At 41.6% G+C, this 14,740-nt stretch overlaps 1 protein-coding gene across 2 annotated transcripts; it reads left to right on the top strand.

Moving 5' to 3' along the window:
* Window positions 1–357: 357 nt before the first annotated feature.
* Window positions 358–14,368, top strand: PRXL2C (peroxiredoxin like 2C). Of its 2 annotated transcripts, XM_020803296.3 has the most exons (6): window positions 358–5,244; window positions 7,202–7,270; window positions 8,503–8,556; window positions 11,305–11,410; window positions 12,615–12,746; window positions 13,410–14,368. In XM_020803296.3, exons 1-6 carry the CDS (start codon window positions 5,026–5,028, stop codon window positions 13,535–13,537), a joined length of 708 nt encoding a protein of 235 aa, XP_020658955.3. In that variant the 5' UTR covers window positions 358–5,025; the 3' UTR covers window positions 13,538–14,368. The 2 variants fall into 2 exon arrangements, with proteins under 2 accessions (XP_020658955.3, XP_020658956.3); XM_020803297.3 differs by lacking the exon at window positions 12,615–12,746.
* The last annotated feature ends 372 nt before the right edge of the window (window positions 14,369–14,740 follow it).

Below are 14,740 nucleotides of genomic sequence, written 5' to 3'. Positions count from 1 at the left end.
CAAGTGTAGCCTCACCAGCACGGTATACTGTGGTACTATCACTTCCCATGATCTTGATGCCATCCCCATTCATGCAGCCTAGGACTGTGTTGGCTTTCTTGGCAGCTACAGCACACTGCTGACTCATCCTTAGGCGGTGGTCCACCAGGACACCTAAATTCTTCTCACAGGTACTACAGGTACCACCTATCCTGTACCTGAGCATCTGGTTTCTCCTGCCTAAGTGTGGGGCCTTACTTTATGGAGAGGAGGAGAAGCTACAGATTCCATGCAAGAGAGGAGGGCAACTGAATGTTAGTTGTCTCTCATCTTTCCCCCACTTCAAACAGCCTGGATAGGCTTGGGTTGAAAATGCCCCATTTTTACTATATGTACACTGTACATATTAACTCTAGAACTACAGGAAAAGTGTGTACTATATGGTGTCAATACAGAAATCTCTTAATCTACTTTGGCATTTTTCCAGCATATAGATCCAGCCCCTGGCTGTTTATACTGAGGCACTTCTATGCCCCTGCTGAGACAGCCTTGACAGGAGTGACTAAGGACTTCAGGTGGTTCATGATGACCATTGGTCTGTCCCAAGTGGTAGCTGGCCCCACTCATGCTACAGATCACACTCTGAGCCTGTTTTTTTTATTTTTATTTGTTTTTGTTTTTAATTCAGCAGAATGCTTGTGATCTGGGTGTGGAGTAATTCCCTGTCAAGGACAGATCATTAGCTGGTAGGCTTCCAACTCTCTGCAACTTACAGTCTCCATAGGAGTGGGGAGCGGATCATCATCCATCTCAGGAAAAATGCCAGATTTGAATGGTTTCCTGATGGCTCTTGAGGAATTTCCTGTTGCTTTGGCAATTAATCTATCTGAAAACCTGGCTAAACAGTGAAAAGGCCAGAGCTGTAGATGGAATGGTTTCTTGTCACAATAGCTACTGGTTGTTTCAAGACACAATTAGAAGTCCTGCTTTTGGCCTATAAAGGCCTAAATTACTTGAGCTAAGGCTATGTAGTGTGCGTCTCCCCATCCGAGCTTTCACTGATTTTACGATCTTCAGTGAAGGCCTTTTTCTTGGTTTCGCCACCCTCAGAGAACCACCTTGTGAGGGCCCATGAGAAGGCTTCTCAGTGGCTGATCCCAGCTTCTGGAAAGCTAGACTGGCCCCTTCTTGGTGCCCTTCTTTCTTTATACACAGGTTTTAAGTAACTGGTTGCTATGAAAGAAATTTTAATGGGAAATTGTATTTTTAAAATATCTTTTAATTTGTGCTTTTAGATTGCTTTAAATAGGTTTTTATTCACTAGGATGAATAAGTAATATGATTGCTTTTTAATAATGTCATTTAGCTTAGCTGCTTTGATATTGGTGTAAGCTGCTCTGGATCCCTTGGTTAGGAATAAGGCAGGACTTAAATTGAATAGAGAACTAAATAATTTTGGATGGAGATTCAGAATGAGAAAAATCTATCTATGCACCATACTTGATTGATATCCGAAATTGCATTATTGATATTTATACTGATGTTAACAAAGACAAAAGCATTAGCTTTGCTTTCTATGGGCTGCAGCTTGCTGGGAGATGGCTAGGTGGTGAAATGATACATGAGCACCACTGACTTTTGATATAACATGTGGTTTTTAACATCAGCAGAAAACTTTACAGAACAGATTATAATGTCCAATGTAGAGACAAACACTGACTTTTTAAATACAATGTTGTACCATTCTATTCTTCACACAAGAAGCAACAGCTGTCGCATCTAAGGGGCAAATATGGTACTGAAATGAATATGTCCAAGTGCAGAAACAGAAATCATGTAGCACTCGTTATTCAGTTTTATTGAGGAGAATGGCTGTCAGAGAGAGGGCCTTTGCAGGCTTGACATCCGAAGTGCATCCCCAGTGCTTTTTTTAAAGCTTCTTTTAGACATCAGGCAAAGCATGTCTTGTTTTCTCATGCCTTTAGTGAATTTTCAGTAACGTCTACTAACGAGAAGGGAAATGTAGTCCACCCAAAAAAAATCCCCTAACATAAGCTTCCCTACTTTTAAGATATTCAGGAGAGGCCATTCTCTCACGAGGACTTGAGAGAGGGCCTTTTTGAGCTCCTTTCCATGGCAGGCTGGTTTGCCCCATCTTTTTGCTACTAAGTAATGACCATTCTCTTCAGCCACGTTTTTGAAATTTATTTATTTATTTGATTTATTTGATTCATACCCCGCCTATCTGGACTGCCAGCCCACTCTAGGCGGCTATGGGCTGCAGAGAAAGGTGCTTTTCATGGGGACGCCAATCTTTTACATTGTACAGTATTTGAAATATTTTTAGTTGTTCTAATTTAGTCATCTACCGAGCCAGTGTAGTGTAGTGGGCAGAATATCAGATTAGGACTCTAGAGACCTGCATTCAAGTTTGTGTTCAGCCATGGAAAGTCATGGGAGGGGTAGCAACAATAAACAACTCCTTAAAACACCTTACACATCAAGAAAACCCCTAGGATGGTCACCATGAATGGAAAGGAACTTGACAGTACATTAAAACAATAACAAAATGTCTATTATGCATTTATTTCTGTTATTTATAGGCTTCATTTCTACAATAAACATAAAGTAAGCACTCCACAGTAACTCTCCTTCATTCTGTCCCATTCAATGGCTGATTAGCCTGCCTTTAAAAGGAGTTTTCATCTGTTGTCAGAAGAACATTACAATTAATATTTAATTGCATTTTCATGTTATAATTTATTTCTCATAAAAAAAAAAGGTTTACTAAGCTAGTTTGTGCCCCTGCATTAGAAGACAGACAGGCTATAAATGAAATCGATCAGACAAGAATCTATGGGGCATACATTAGGTCAAGGATCGGAAGCATTTTACCAATCAAATATTTCACCTGCAGTTGGAACAAAGGACAATGATTATTCATACATGTGACAGTGATGTTACCACTTTATGTTGGGGCTTTGGTGTTCTACCATAGTCACACAGTACTCACGTTTATTAAAGTTGGGTAATGACATAAAATCTGTCTGGATATCTCACTGAGTTGGAGCACTTAGTGGTCATGAGTGTGATTCCCTAGTGTGCCTTTCAGGACAAGAGTCAGCCTGTATGGCCCTGGGCAAATTGAACAGCCCCCAGGATAATAAGAAATCATCCTGATTACTTTATATGGGGGGGGGGGGAGAGAGACAGATGGCCACCATAAATTGGAATTGGCTTGACAATACACAATTATTGTTTATTACATAAAATGTGGGTATGTGGGGGGGGGAGGGTTCCTACAATCTAGAATAAAACAGTGAGCCCTATATCTCTTGTAATTCAGCAAATTTGGGGTGGTCACTAGTTCCCTACCTCTGTAACTATTGTTGTTGTTATATGCCATCAGGTAAATTCTGAGTTATAGTGACCCTTTTCAGGCTTTTCAGGGAATCAAAATCTTAATCTCTTACTCCATAGCCAGATACCTAACTCACTAAGCTATCCAGCCACTGCATGAAGTCCCAAATATAAAGTACAGTTAAAGCAGAGAGAAATTTACCCAAGATTCTGGAGAACTCTGGCTGGTATGAGGAAACTAGGGACGTACTGGTCAGCTTTTGAAAGACTGAAGGCAGCAAAGATTTGGCAAAGATTTCTGACTCCCAATTGCCTAGCAATAACAACTCCTTCAAAATGCTGGCATTGATTTAAAAATGTGGAGAGGTACCTTCTTCTGTAATTCAAATGTTATTGTTGTTATGTTGTCATCAAGTCACTTCTGACTTACTGCAAACCTTATAGTTTTCATGGTTATGTGAGAATTTTAAGAAGTTCTACCACTCCTGCCCGCCAGAAAGTTTCTATGGCCAAGACAGGCTTATTAAAATCCAGCTCTTCTGAGTCGTGGGCTAATGCCCCATACGCTACTTCACACTGCCTCTCTTGATTCTCACACCTATTGCACATTTCTGCCCTTAGCTCCAGTACATGGACCACAAGTTCCTAATGCACTCCTAAAGAGGAAATCAGAGAATAACCTCTGATCTACAAAGAATAACAGTTATTCTCATTTTTTTAAAAAAGGAACACAATTCATTACATAACTGTTTACAAAACCACCTCCCCTTTATTAATGTAACTAAAAAATAGTGATTCTTTGGTGACTTCTGCACACCCCCATACACATAAAACATGGGGAAATGAGTTTTAAATTGTGACTTTGATATGCCATTCTTTACTCCAAATGGGTAGCATTTCTCCTTAATAACTTCCCCTTCCTTTCTTTGAAATGTTATTTCTCCCTGCTCTCAAATGCAGGCCGTGGCGTTGTCTGCCTGTAACTGCTGACCCGAAACTCTGAATCTCATAAATAAGGACGAATCTGATCCCGCCTAACACAGTGTAGCTGGTTTTTCCACGTGTGGATACAAACCACGGCCACGGCTTTGTTGAACAGCCAACACAGTTTTCACAAAACAGGAAGGCACCCTTGTCGAACAAGACAGCTGAGGCCAGCAACAGGCCTCACAGATAATCTTTAAGAGATAGACTAGGGCGGGGGATACGAACCGCCAAAATGACGGTTCGGCCGGGTTCGTGGTTCGGCCAAGATTCAGCCTCGAGACCATAAGGCAGTCAAAACAAGAGAAACTTTTAAATCGGGGAGGGGGGGGCAAATGCAAGGAAGAGCGGCTACAACGACGGAAGCTCGACAATAAACTGCCATTTGAGGGGAGCCCGGAATCCGGAATCCCAAAGTGAAGTTTCGGCCTCTGTAGTGCGTTACCACCGGGAGAAGAGGCGGGGAATAACGCTGCGCGGAAGTTAGTAAAGATGTAACGACGCAATTTGCCTCTTCCGAGCTGAAGGAAGCAACGAAAGCCTTCCTTCCCGCCCGCCTGCCCGCCAGCCACCTCTCCCATGCTCGAGTTCCGCGGCCTCCGGGTTTGCCGCTCCTACGGGTGGCGGATTTCGCTTGCCCGGGCGTGAGTGGAGGGCTTCAGACTTCCTTTCGAAGGTCCGCTCAGGCTGGCCAGGGCGGACATGGCCGGGCGAGCGACGGGAACCCCGGCCGAGAGGGCCGTGGCGGCGGCGGCGCCGGTCACGCGGCAGATCGGGGACCAAAGCCCTTGGAGGCCGCCGGGAGAAGAGCCCGCGGAACTCCGCGACGCCGCCCGGTGTCTGGTGGTGGACGCCGCTGGGAAAGCCCTTCCCTTCGGGAGCCTCTACAAGGAGCGGAAGGCGATCGTGGTGTTTGTGCGGGTGAGCGACGTGGCTCCGCCACGCCCGGCCTGGGCCAGACCTCCCGAACGATCGCCTGACATTAGTTTTAAAATAAAAACGCTCTAGTTTCGTTTACGGGTGAGCAAATATTTCACTTTAGGATGCCGGAGCGTTACACGTGCACACAGAGCCTGAAAGTTGCTGAAAGGAATCCAGGCTGAGGAGCTGTGTTCCCCAGACTCCTCTTGTAAACAGGACGTGTGAACGGCCACCAACGAGCACCGACGTCCAAGACTGTGAAAGAGGCGGCGGGGGGGGGGGGGCGCGCCTTTCTTTGTCCACGTGTTTGGGTGCGAGTCGCAGGGAACTCCCCTTGGGAGCAGGAGGAGTTGTGTGGACCTAACCTTGAGGCTTGACTTGCTGGGAAGGCTTGCTGACATCAGTAGGGCTTACTTTCGAGTAAATAGAAATACGCACGGGCGAGGTGTTGGTTGAGATCCTATGCTGGCAAATGACCCTGGATCTGAAGCGATTTGGCTTTGCTCTCACTGGGCTTCTCCCTCATTCTGCCCCTTCTCTGCATCCTTTTCAACTTTTCTGTTGGCAGATCTTAGATGGCAAAGAAGTTCTGTCTGCAGGTCATTCGGTTGGCAGATTTCCAAGATGAGCCAGGAGAAGGGCTTTTCCCCCCTCATAGAAGAACCTTATATGGTGCATAATTCTAACCACCTACAGTGAGTGTATACTTTGAGTTTGTTGTTTAGTTGTGTCGGGCTCTTCGTGACCCCATGGACCAGAGCACGCCAGGCCCTCCTGTCTTCCACTGCCTCCCGGAGTTGGGTCAAATTCATGTTGGTCGCTTCTATGACACTGTCCAACCATCTCATCCTCTGTTGTCCCCTTCTCCTCCTTCCTTCACACTTTATTTATTTATTTATTTATTTATTTATTTATTTATTTATTTATTTATTTATTTCCTGACATCAACGTCTTTTCCAGGGAGTCTTCTCTTCTCATGAGATGGCCAAAGTATTGGAGCTTCAGCTTCAGGATCTGTCCTTCCAGTGATCACTCAGGCTTGATTTCCTTTAGAATTGATAGGTCTGTTCTCCTTGCAGTCCATGGGACTCTCAAGAGCCTCCTCCACAAATAACAGTATTCCTTCTGAGCCTGCCTGCCATTTCCCTATCAGTAATAAAACGTTTCCTACTCCCTGGGACCACATTGTTATGTCTGTTACCTTCCAGCAACATCAGATGGACATGGGTTTTCTGCCATTCTTTTTAAAAATCTCCCAGTAAATTAATTGCATGTTATATGAGTATGTTTTCATATCACTTCCACAGTACAGTGGTGCCCCGTATAGCGAGGTTAATCCGTTCCGGATTAACCTTCGCTATACGAAAACATCGCTGTGCGGGCAAGGAAAGCCTATTGGAATGCATTAAACTTAGTTTAATGCGTTCCAATAAGCGTCCAAACTTACCCCTCCAGCGATGTTTTCGCGTCCGGCGGCCATTTTGGAGCCGCCGATCAGCTGTTCGGCGGCTCCAAAATGGCCGCCGGACGCCCCAATCGTCGCAAAGCGAGTGCGGCGATTGGGGCAGATCCGTATAGCGATCCCCAAAAAGGGATCGCTATACGGATTCTTCGTTAAACGGTGCGCTCGTTAAGCGAGGCACCACTGTATTTCACCAACACATGGACACACATGCTCAATGAATACAACATAGTACTTTTATCTTCTCTTTGTTTCGGATGCTTTGATATTTTAGGAAACAAGAATGAAAACCAGTAAAGCCTCTCAATGTGCATCAAAACTTCCACCTTAAAGGGATTTCTATCCCCCCCAACCCAATTTAAGCTCTAGTGTATTTCCCTATTGTCCACTTTCATTATATATTTTGAATTACACATTCTCACTCATTATTCATTTTGAAACATAATAATTTTATTACAGTTATATCTCCTGACATCTCTAATTATCTCTTTTCAGCATTTCTTGTGTTACGTTTGTAAGGAATATGTGGAGGACCTGGGCAAAATTCCTAAGAAATATTTACAAGTAAGTTTTTAAAAAAGTTTTATGTTTGAAAGTATAGTGAAAAATTGGCTGAAATCCTGTTGCTTAGCCTATGTAACTGCACTAGAGTGAGCCCATTGAATAAGTGGGGATTTGGTGAGTCAGCTCCTGCATAAATTCCATTGATTCAGAGTAGTCTCTTCTGGTTGTGACTTACTTTAGTGTAGTAGAAAGTATGTAACAGAAAAGGCTCTGTACTGCAGTCTTTTGCCTCTAGTTCATAGAAGTTGACAAAGACAGTAATTGAGGTACAATACACTTTAATGTGCTTGCCACACTCTCTGCTTTTACATGTTATTTCCTTATGGAAAAAAGAGCCAGCGGCATCCATAATTTCATAACTATCATCTGGAATGTAGACAGTGCAGAGGGGAGCCAAGTGGTAGCCAGTGATTTAATCTGAGCTATTGGAGCAGCCATTTTGTCCACCCGTTGCTCTATTACAGTAAAGGGAAATAGCAGACAGCTGAAATGAGGAAGATCCAAATGATAGCTGGTTTGTCAACTAAACCAGTGGAGTAATCGCTACATCTAACCTTTTAATCTGGTTTACCAGGTGAAATGGCTTGTTTGACAATTTTGTCCTTTGACAGGAAGATGGACTTCATGACCCTTGAGTCCCTTCCAGCTACAAAATTCTGTGAATGTCTTGACTTAATGATCCTGTCATGTGCATTTTGACATTGAGTAGTTTGAAAATCTTCTTTCATTGGTCCCTTTACCAGTGCATTGTCATTGTGTCCATGGGTATTGTGGTCAGCTTGTTGGTTGGTGGTCAACTTTTAGGTGATGAACCTCTCTCTATATTAGTGGGTTGGTCTTTGAATGGCAAACCTGCAGACTATTGCCAGTCTTCTGTACTTGAGGACTTTCCAGCTCGATAGAACTTGCCAATACTTACAATTTGTTGGCACAGCACTCAAGAATCTGGGATCCCTTCCACACCACAACAAAAAATCAATTTTTTAAAAAAACTAATTAATCAATAATGTTATAGAATTGACTTTGCAGTCCAAATGCAGTTGTGCTAATATCTGCCTCTAATACTGGTTTAACTTCATTGTAAATTGCTAGCAAACTTTCAAATTTTGAATCACAGCAGTGTTGCACTGTTTCTTAGTCAAGCTTAATGTTGGCACAGCGATCAAGTAGTCTTAAGTTATGGGAACAGCTTTGAGATGTATATCCCTAATATGTTGTTGTTGTTATTTTAGGATGCAAATGTCAAACTTATAGTTATTGGGCAATCATCACACCACCATATTAAGGTAAGTAGGAATATATATTTCAGTTTAAACTGACACTTTATTGTATCAAGTAGTATATCAGTGAACAAGTACAAGCAGAAATGTGATTAGCATGTATTTAATAATACACATTACTTTCCCTGGAAAAGACGTGATGTTAGGAAGGTGTGAAGGCTGGAGGAGAAGGGGACGACAGAGGATGAGAAGGTTGGACAGTGTCATCGAAGCTATGAACATGAATTTGACCCAACTCCGGGAGACAGTGGAAGACAGGAGGGCCTGGCGTGCTCTGGTCCATGGGGTCACAAAGAGTCGGTCATGACTAAACAACAACAATAATGTTCTTGGAGTAGCCCAACACATTCTCACCACAGTGTGCACTGGTTGCTTATTTTCATTATTAGCCAACAGACTGGAAGCTGGTGAATCCCATTTTATGGGGACAGTAAGTTTGTTCTGGGTTCAGCCTGAACATTCCAGGAGCTAATCAAGGTGCTGAACACTATCTTCAAAATGGGCTCAACGTTTTGAATAGTTCCTGTAAAGTTCAAATTAAAATTTGCAGTCATCCCCTGAAATCAGAGTCACCAACCTCCACTGATTGGTATCCAGCATCATTTTTGTTGTGGAAATGGCTACATGCTCCTTTCACAATAGTGTCGTCCAGTATGACTATGGTAGTGGGAATTTTTACTTTGCTAATGATGCCCAATGTGGTGTAGTGGGTAGTTTGACAGAGTAGGGCTTAGGAGTTCTGGATTTGAACCTCCAGCTTGGCTGTAGAAACTCATGGAGAGTGGGGTGGATATAGTTAAAACCACTTCTTAAATCTATTTTGAAAGCCTTATTAGCATCTCTGTAAGTTGGTTCTGAATTTATGGCACATAACAATGTTACAGTACATGGGATTTAGGCCCATGTTCCTTTCTTGTATTCTGAAGTCAGTGCTTCTTTCTCTGTGAGTATGTGGGCATGCACCTTTGTTCAATTTCACTGTTTCCCCATAACAGTGCAAGGCTGGAGATGCAATACATAATAAATATATTGAGTAGACAATCACGGCTGATTTTCTTCAGAAGTTCTTCTTCCACATCTTCAGAGTTGGGTGGATAGTGGAGAGAGGGCCTTTGCAGGATTAGTACCTTATATGTGTGCCTAGTGCCTTTCTAAAACATCTTTTAGGTACCATGCATAGTATGTCTTTTCCCCCATGTCTTTAGTAAATGTTCAATAATGTCTACAAATGGTTGTTGTGGGTTTTTCGGGCTCTTTGGCCGTGTTCTGAAGATTGTTCTTCCTGACGTTTCGCCAGTCTCTGTGGCCGGCATCTTCAAAGGACTGGAAGAACAACCTTCAGAACACGGCCAAAGAGCCCGAAAAACCCACAACAATCATTAGATCCTGACCGTGAAAGCCTTTGCTAATACAGTGTCTACAAAGATTCTTGTTGTTTCCTTTTGCTGCTTGCTCATATTGTGATTAATTTTTGCTTACCAGTTTTATTGAAGAGAAGGGGAATTGTTCAGCCTCTCTGTTTTTTATGACTTGCTGACTTTTTAAAGGCTTTTATTCTATACACACATACCAGGAAATCTGCTTTCAAGCTGAGATACAATGTTGTTGTTTAGTCGTTAAGATGTGTCCGACTCTTTGTGACCCCATGGACCAGAGCACGCCAGGCCCTTCTGTCTTCCACTGCCTCCCAGAGTTTGATCAAATTCATGTTGGTTGCTTCAATGACACTGTCCAACCATCTCACCCTCTGTTGTCCCCTTCTCCTTTTGCCTTCACACTTTCCCAACATCAAGGTCTTTTCCAGGGAGTCCCTCTTCTCATGAGATGGCCAAAGTATTGGAGCCTCAGCTCCAATACAATATATAGGCTTATATAGTATATAGGCTTATGCTGTTAACATAGCAATTTTAAACTAATTCAAATCCCTTGGCAATCAAATAGTATAGATGTTTTAGGAGATGTCATGCAGTCCATGCAGTCTGGTTCATTTTTACTCAGAAGCAAATCTTAGTATTCAGTTTTGCTAGACTAGATTTTTTAAAATTAATAATTACAGTGGTTTTCCCTGAGCTTTAAAGTGGTTTTCAGGGCAAACAAAGCCTATTTTATTTAACAAAAAAATCCCATCAATTTTAAGGGAAGCTTTATTTGAATAACACATTTTTAAGTCTCAGGAGTAGCTATATATTAAATATGGAATTTGAATTATTCAGAATTAGATACATATTCTCATCCTAAATACAATGACTTGGAAATAAGTCTCTTTTCATTTCAGTGAGACCAACCAATTTGAAAACAGTTGTGCTTAGGACTGTATTTATATAGCATGATCCTTACTGAGCAGAAAGTGCCAATGAGTGTAATGGGATTTATTCTGTAGTAAATGTGCACCCTCTATAGGTCAAGTTGGATGGTAAGAGGAAAGCCTAGCTTCTCTCATTTCCCCTCCGACAATTGGATTTTCTCAGGAATGCATACCTCTTGCATTCTGACTTGCAAAAAAAGCCCGTGTTTACTTTCCAACAAACAATGGCAGAACAAAGCATAGCTAAACACAGGATATGGTGGTTGTGAGGGAAAGTATGATGTCAAACAAATGTCCTTCATGCTTGAGGAGCCACCTCTTCTAAATATGCGTTAAATATATTATAGATAGATTTAGACATAGATATAATTCGAGCTTTTCTTTTCCAGGCAGCAGAAAATGTCTTATAGTATGTTCTACAGATATTTTATTTATACTGTCTTTTGCAGCCATTTTGCAATTTGACTGGCTATCCTCATGAAATGTATGTGGATCCTGAGAGGGAAATTTATAAAACACTTGGCATGAAAAGTGGGGAGACATCTGTTACTTCAGGTAGGCAGTCCTACCATCTACTCATAAAAGAAAAAGAACTGAAATGTCTGGCAAAATGTTGTTAAACAAAGGGCCAAGAAATTTAAAATAAAAAGAATCAAGGAAAAAGAGAGAGAAGTGGGAAAGCAAGAAATTAACTCCCTGACAGCCCAACAAGCCCAGGATTAGCTAATGTGCCCTTCCCATTTCCAGGCTCATATAGGGCTAGTTAGTCATCTGTGTGTCCATGAACACGATACTGCTCAATCTTAGACTCACTTCTCTTTTCCCCCCTAAATGATGAATCCAATGGGGATGATCATCTCTGAAAACGAAGGATGAACTATTATCATAAATTACATAGACATAGATGCAAATTCTTTTTATACGTATAGAAAATCTTAAGGGCTGTTCAAGGCTTAGGTCGTAAAATGTCAATAGCAAGACCAGTGTAAGAGGGATGTATCATTGGCCAACAGGTGTGCAAATATTGTACCTGTGATTCCTCCTCTTTGAATGTGTACACTGTCAAACTTTGGAACCCTAGGGTTTGCAGTTCACCAATTCACGTAAAGAACTCATTCACATACTACTTTTCCCACCACTGTGTTGAGGAATCTCTTGCAGAAGTGATTGTACTGCACAATATAATGTATCAATCAGGCTGCAGTCTGAAATCCTCTTAGGAAGAAATGAATCCTACTGCAGAATAGAAGTTATGTCAGAGTACACTTATGTAGCTTTTGGGCTGTTAGTCTTGTGTCTGGTGATCACAGGTTCTGTAAAAGAAAAGTAAGTATAGTAATGACTTTGCAAATAGGGAGAAACCCTAATTTTCTTCTTCTGTTTGAAGTTTTCTGCAATTTTTTTTCTGCATCAATATTTCATTCTCTCCATACCCCTTCTCCTTTCTCATTTCCTATTGTGGTGCTGTATATCCGATACTGCTGTCTTAGAGAAGGGAAGAATCATTAATATTTTCCATCAGCACTGGAGTGAGCCCCAAACCTGAACACCTTCTCTCTTTTTTTGGGGTGTGTGTGTGTGAGAGAGATAATTTTATGCAGTATAAGCACACACAAAAATGCTTTCCCCAAGTTCTCTGATACATGAATACATGTAGCCTGAACCTACACACATGCATTTGCAGTTCAGCCTGTTGATTTCAACTTACAAGTCATTATGTACAGGGTTCTCACTCCAGCTATGCTTCCCCTTCTTTTAGTGCACAGCCCTCACGTTAAATCCAACTGGCTCTCGGGAAGCGTTAAAAGCATATGGAGAGCAATGGCAAGCCCTGCCTTTGATTTTCAAGGAGATCCTGCACAGCAAGGAGGGACTTTGATTTTAGGTCCAGGTAAAGCTGCATGACAAAAATCGTTTTTTTTCCCCCTTTGGTCATGTTACATAATGTTTTTTGTCTCCCAGCTGAGGCTGTCTGTGGAAAAGTGGTTTTGTGTTTTGACCAAAAGATTTTGGGGTTTCACATTTTTTAAGATGGGTTGGAAGCTTAATTGGTTTTCTTTGGAAGTCTGCAATGATTTGATCTGTGAAACATAAGGGAAAGGCATGCAAGCGTAGGTGGTAAAACAGTCCTTGATTTCCCCCGCACACTCTAATGCTGTTTAGAAATTTTAAGTTTGGAAATTTTCTACTTTACACATTTATTCCTCCTGGGTTAGAGTTAAGATTGCTCTAGAAATGGGATGTTTTGCAAAGTTTGTAGAAGTTACTTTTTTGGATGACTGGTCTGAAAATTTACACTGATAGGGAGTCATTAAAAAAAGATTTCCAAGATGTGCTGTTCTGCCCTCTGAAAAGCAGCTGCAGTAAATCCATGGCTGATGTACCATCTTGTCCCAAATCAAAACTGAACACCCAGTGCACTGGATCACATGGGCCAAAAAACAAAGTGATGCTGAAGCAGTATGTTGTATGGATAAAATATAACAGATGGGCGGGATAAAAATCGAAGAAATTAATAAATAAGACAATGTTGTTGGTTTCTAATTTCTTCCAGGTAATGAAATCCACTTTGTGCACCTGGACAAGAACCGGTTGGATCACATGCCTATTAACACTATTTTGCAACTTGCTGGAGTTCAAACAGTGGACTTCACCCAGAGATCTAAAATTATCAATGTGTGACTTTTCGGAAGTAGAAGGATCTAGGTGGCAACTTAAATGTCGCACATGAAAACTATGTGCCACCAAACCATTCAGGATGAAGTTAATGTAACTTTGCTGAATAGAAGTTCTCTGGTTATGATTTATTGGGCTTGCTTCCAAAGAATGAGAAAAGAACCTCACACTAAGGAAGCTCATGAATCAGCGTGTGTGGCGGCTAACTTAGAAATTAGCACCTCTGCTTGCCTGCCCAGTCACAGTCTGCTTATTCTCATGTTTAACACTGTATTTAAGAATGTACAGTAGTGCTTTGACAATGAAGCATTTGACAAAACTCATGTTTATGCACCTTCTGCACAAAATGTTGTATTTATACTGCAGTCCTATACCACATACCTATAATTAAGCCCTGTTAAATTTAGTGGCCAGTATCCTGTTGTGTAGCTCTGTCTGCACAACAGGAATGCCATCACTGGCTGCAGGAGGTTGCTGCTAATTCAGAAGTTCATTTCTTGATTTTGGGATGGGTGTGATTTTGGTATCATTGTGCATGACTCTCACACACACCAAAAGCAGAAAAGGAGCTGTTTAATTGCAGAAGTCTGCCATAGCTGGTGATGTCACAGCCATTGTTTCGATGGAGCTACATGGCAAGATACTATCCAGTGGGTCTCACTTCTGACTAAACGTACCTAGGACTGTGCTTTAAGTGTTAGCTATCACAAGCAGGGTATATGCATTCCATTCACAGCAATTTGCTGATATGTTCATTTTTAAGATAAACAGAAAAGTATGGACAATTTATATATTTTTCTCTCTCTGCAACCTAATAAAATGCAATGCTTAGCTAGAGATCTAAATTAAAAAGTAGATAACAGACATTGCAAGAAGATGGTAACACACCATTGGGGAGTCTGTATTCCTGTTGACAAATACTGATTTACACTCTGTAAGCCATATGATCAACTGGAGAAAAAGTGCTTTCATAACCATCACCCAGGGACCATGTAATGTCTTCAGCTTTTTCACAGCAATTATGCAACAGGGCCTCAATTTAAACTTGTTTACAAAGATTCTTTAAGTTTTTTAAATCTAATTTTAAACCTAGTTGATGGAAGATATGAGGATTATAAACTTTTGCTCAGTTTTGACTCCAAATGACTACAAGAGATTCCCAATGCACTGAAATAGTCTGTGGACATATTGTGGGATAAGATACAAAAT

Source organism: Pogona vitticeps, chromosome 2 (genome assembly GCF_051106095.1).
Source record: "Pogona vitticeps strain Pit_001003342236 chromosome 2, PviZW2.1, whole genome shotgun sequence".
NCBI classification, from domain to species: Eukaryota; Metazoa; Chordata; class Lepidosauria; order Squamata; family Agamidae; genus Pogona; species Pogona vitticeps.
Note: the sequence above shows the minus strand (reverse complement) of the source record. Positions and strands in the feature narration are given on the sequence as shown.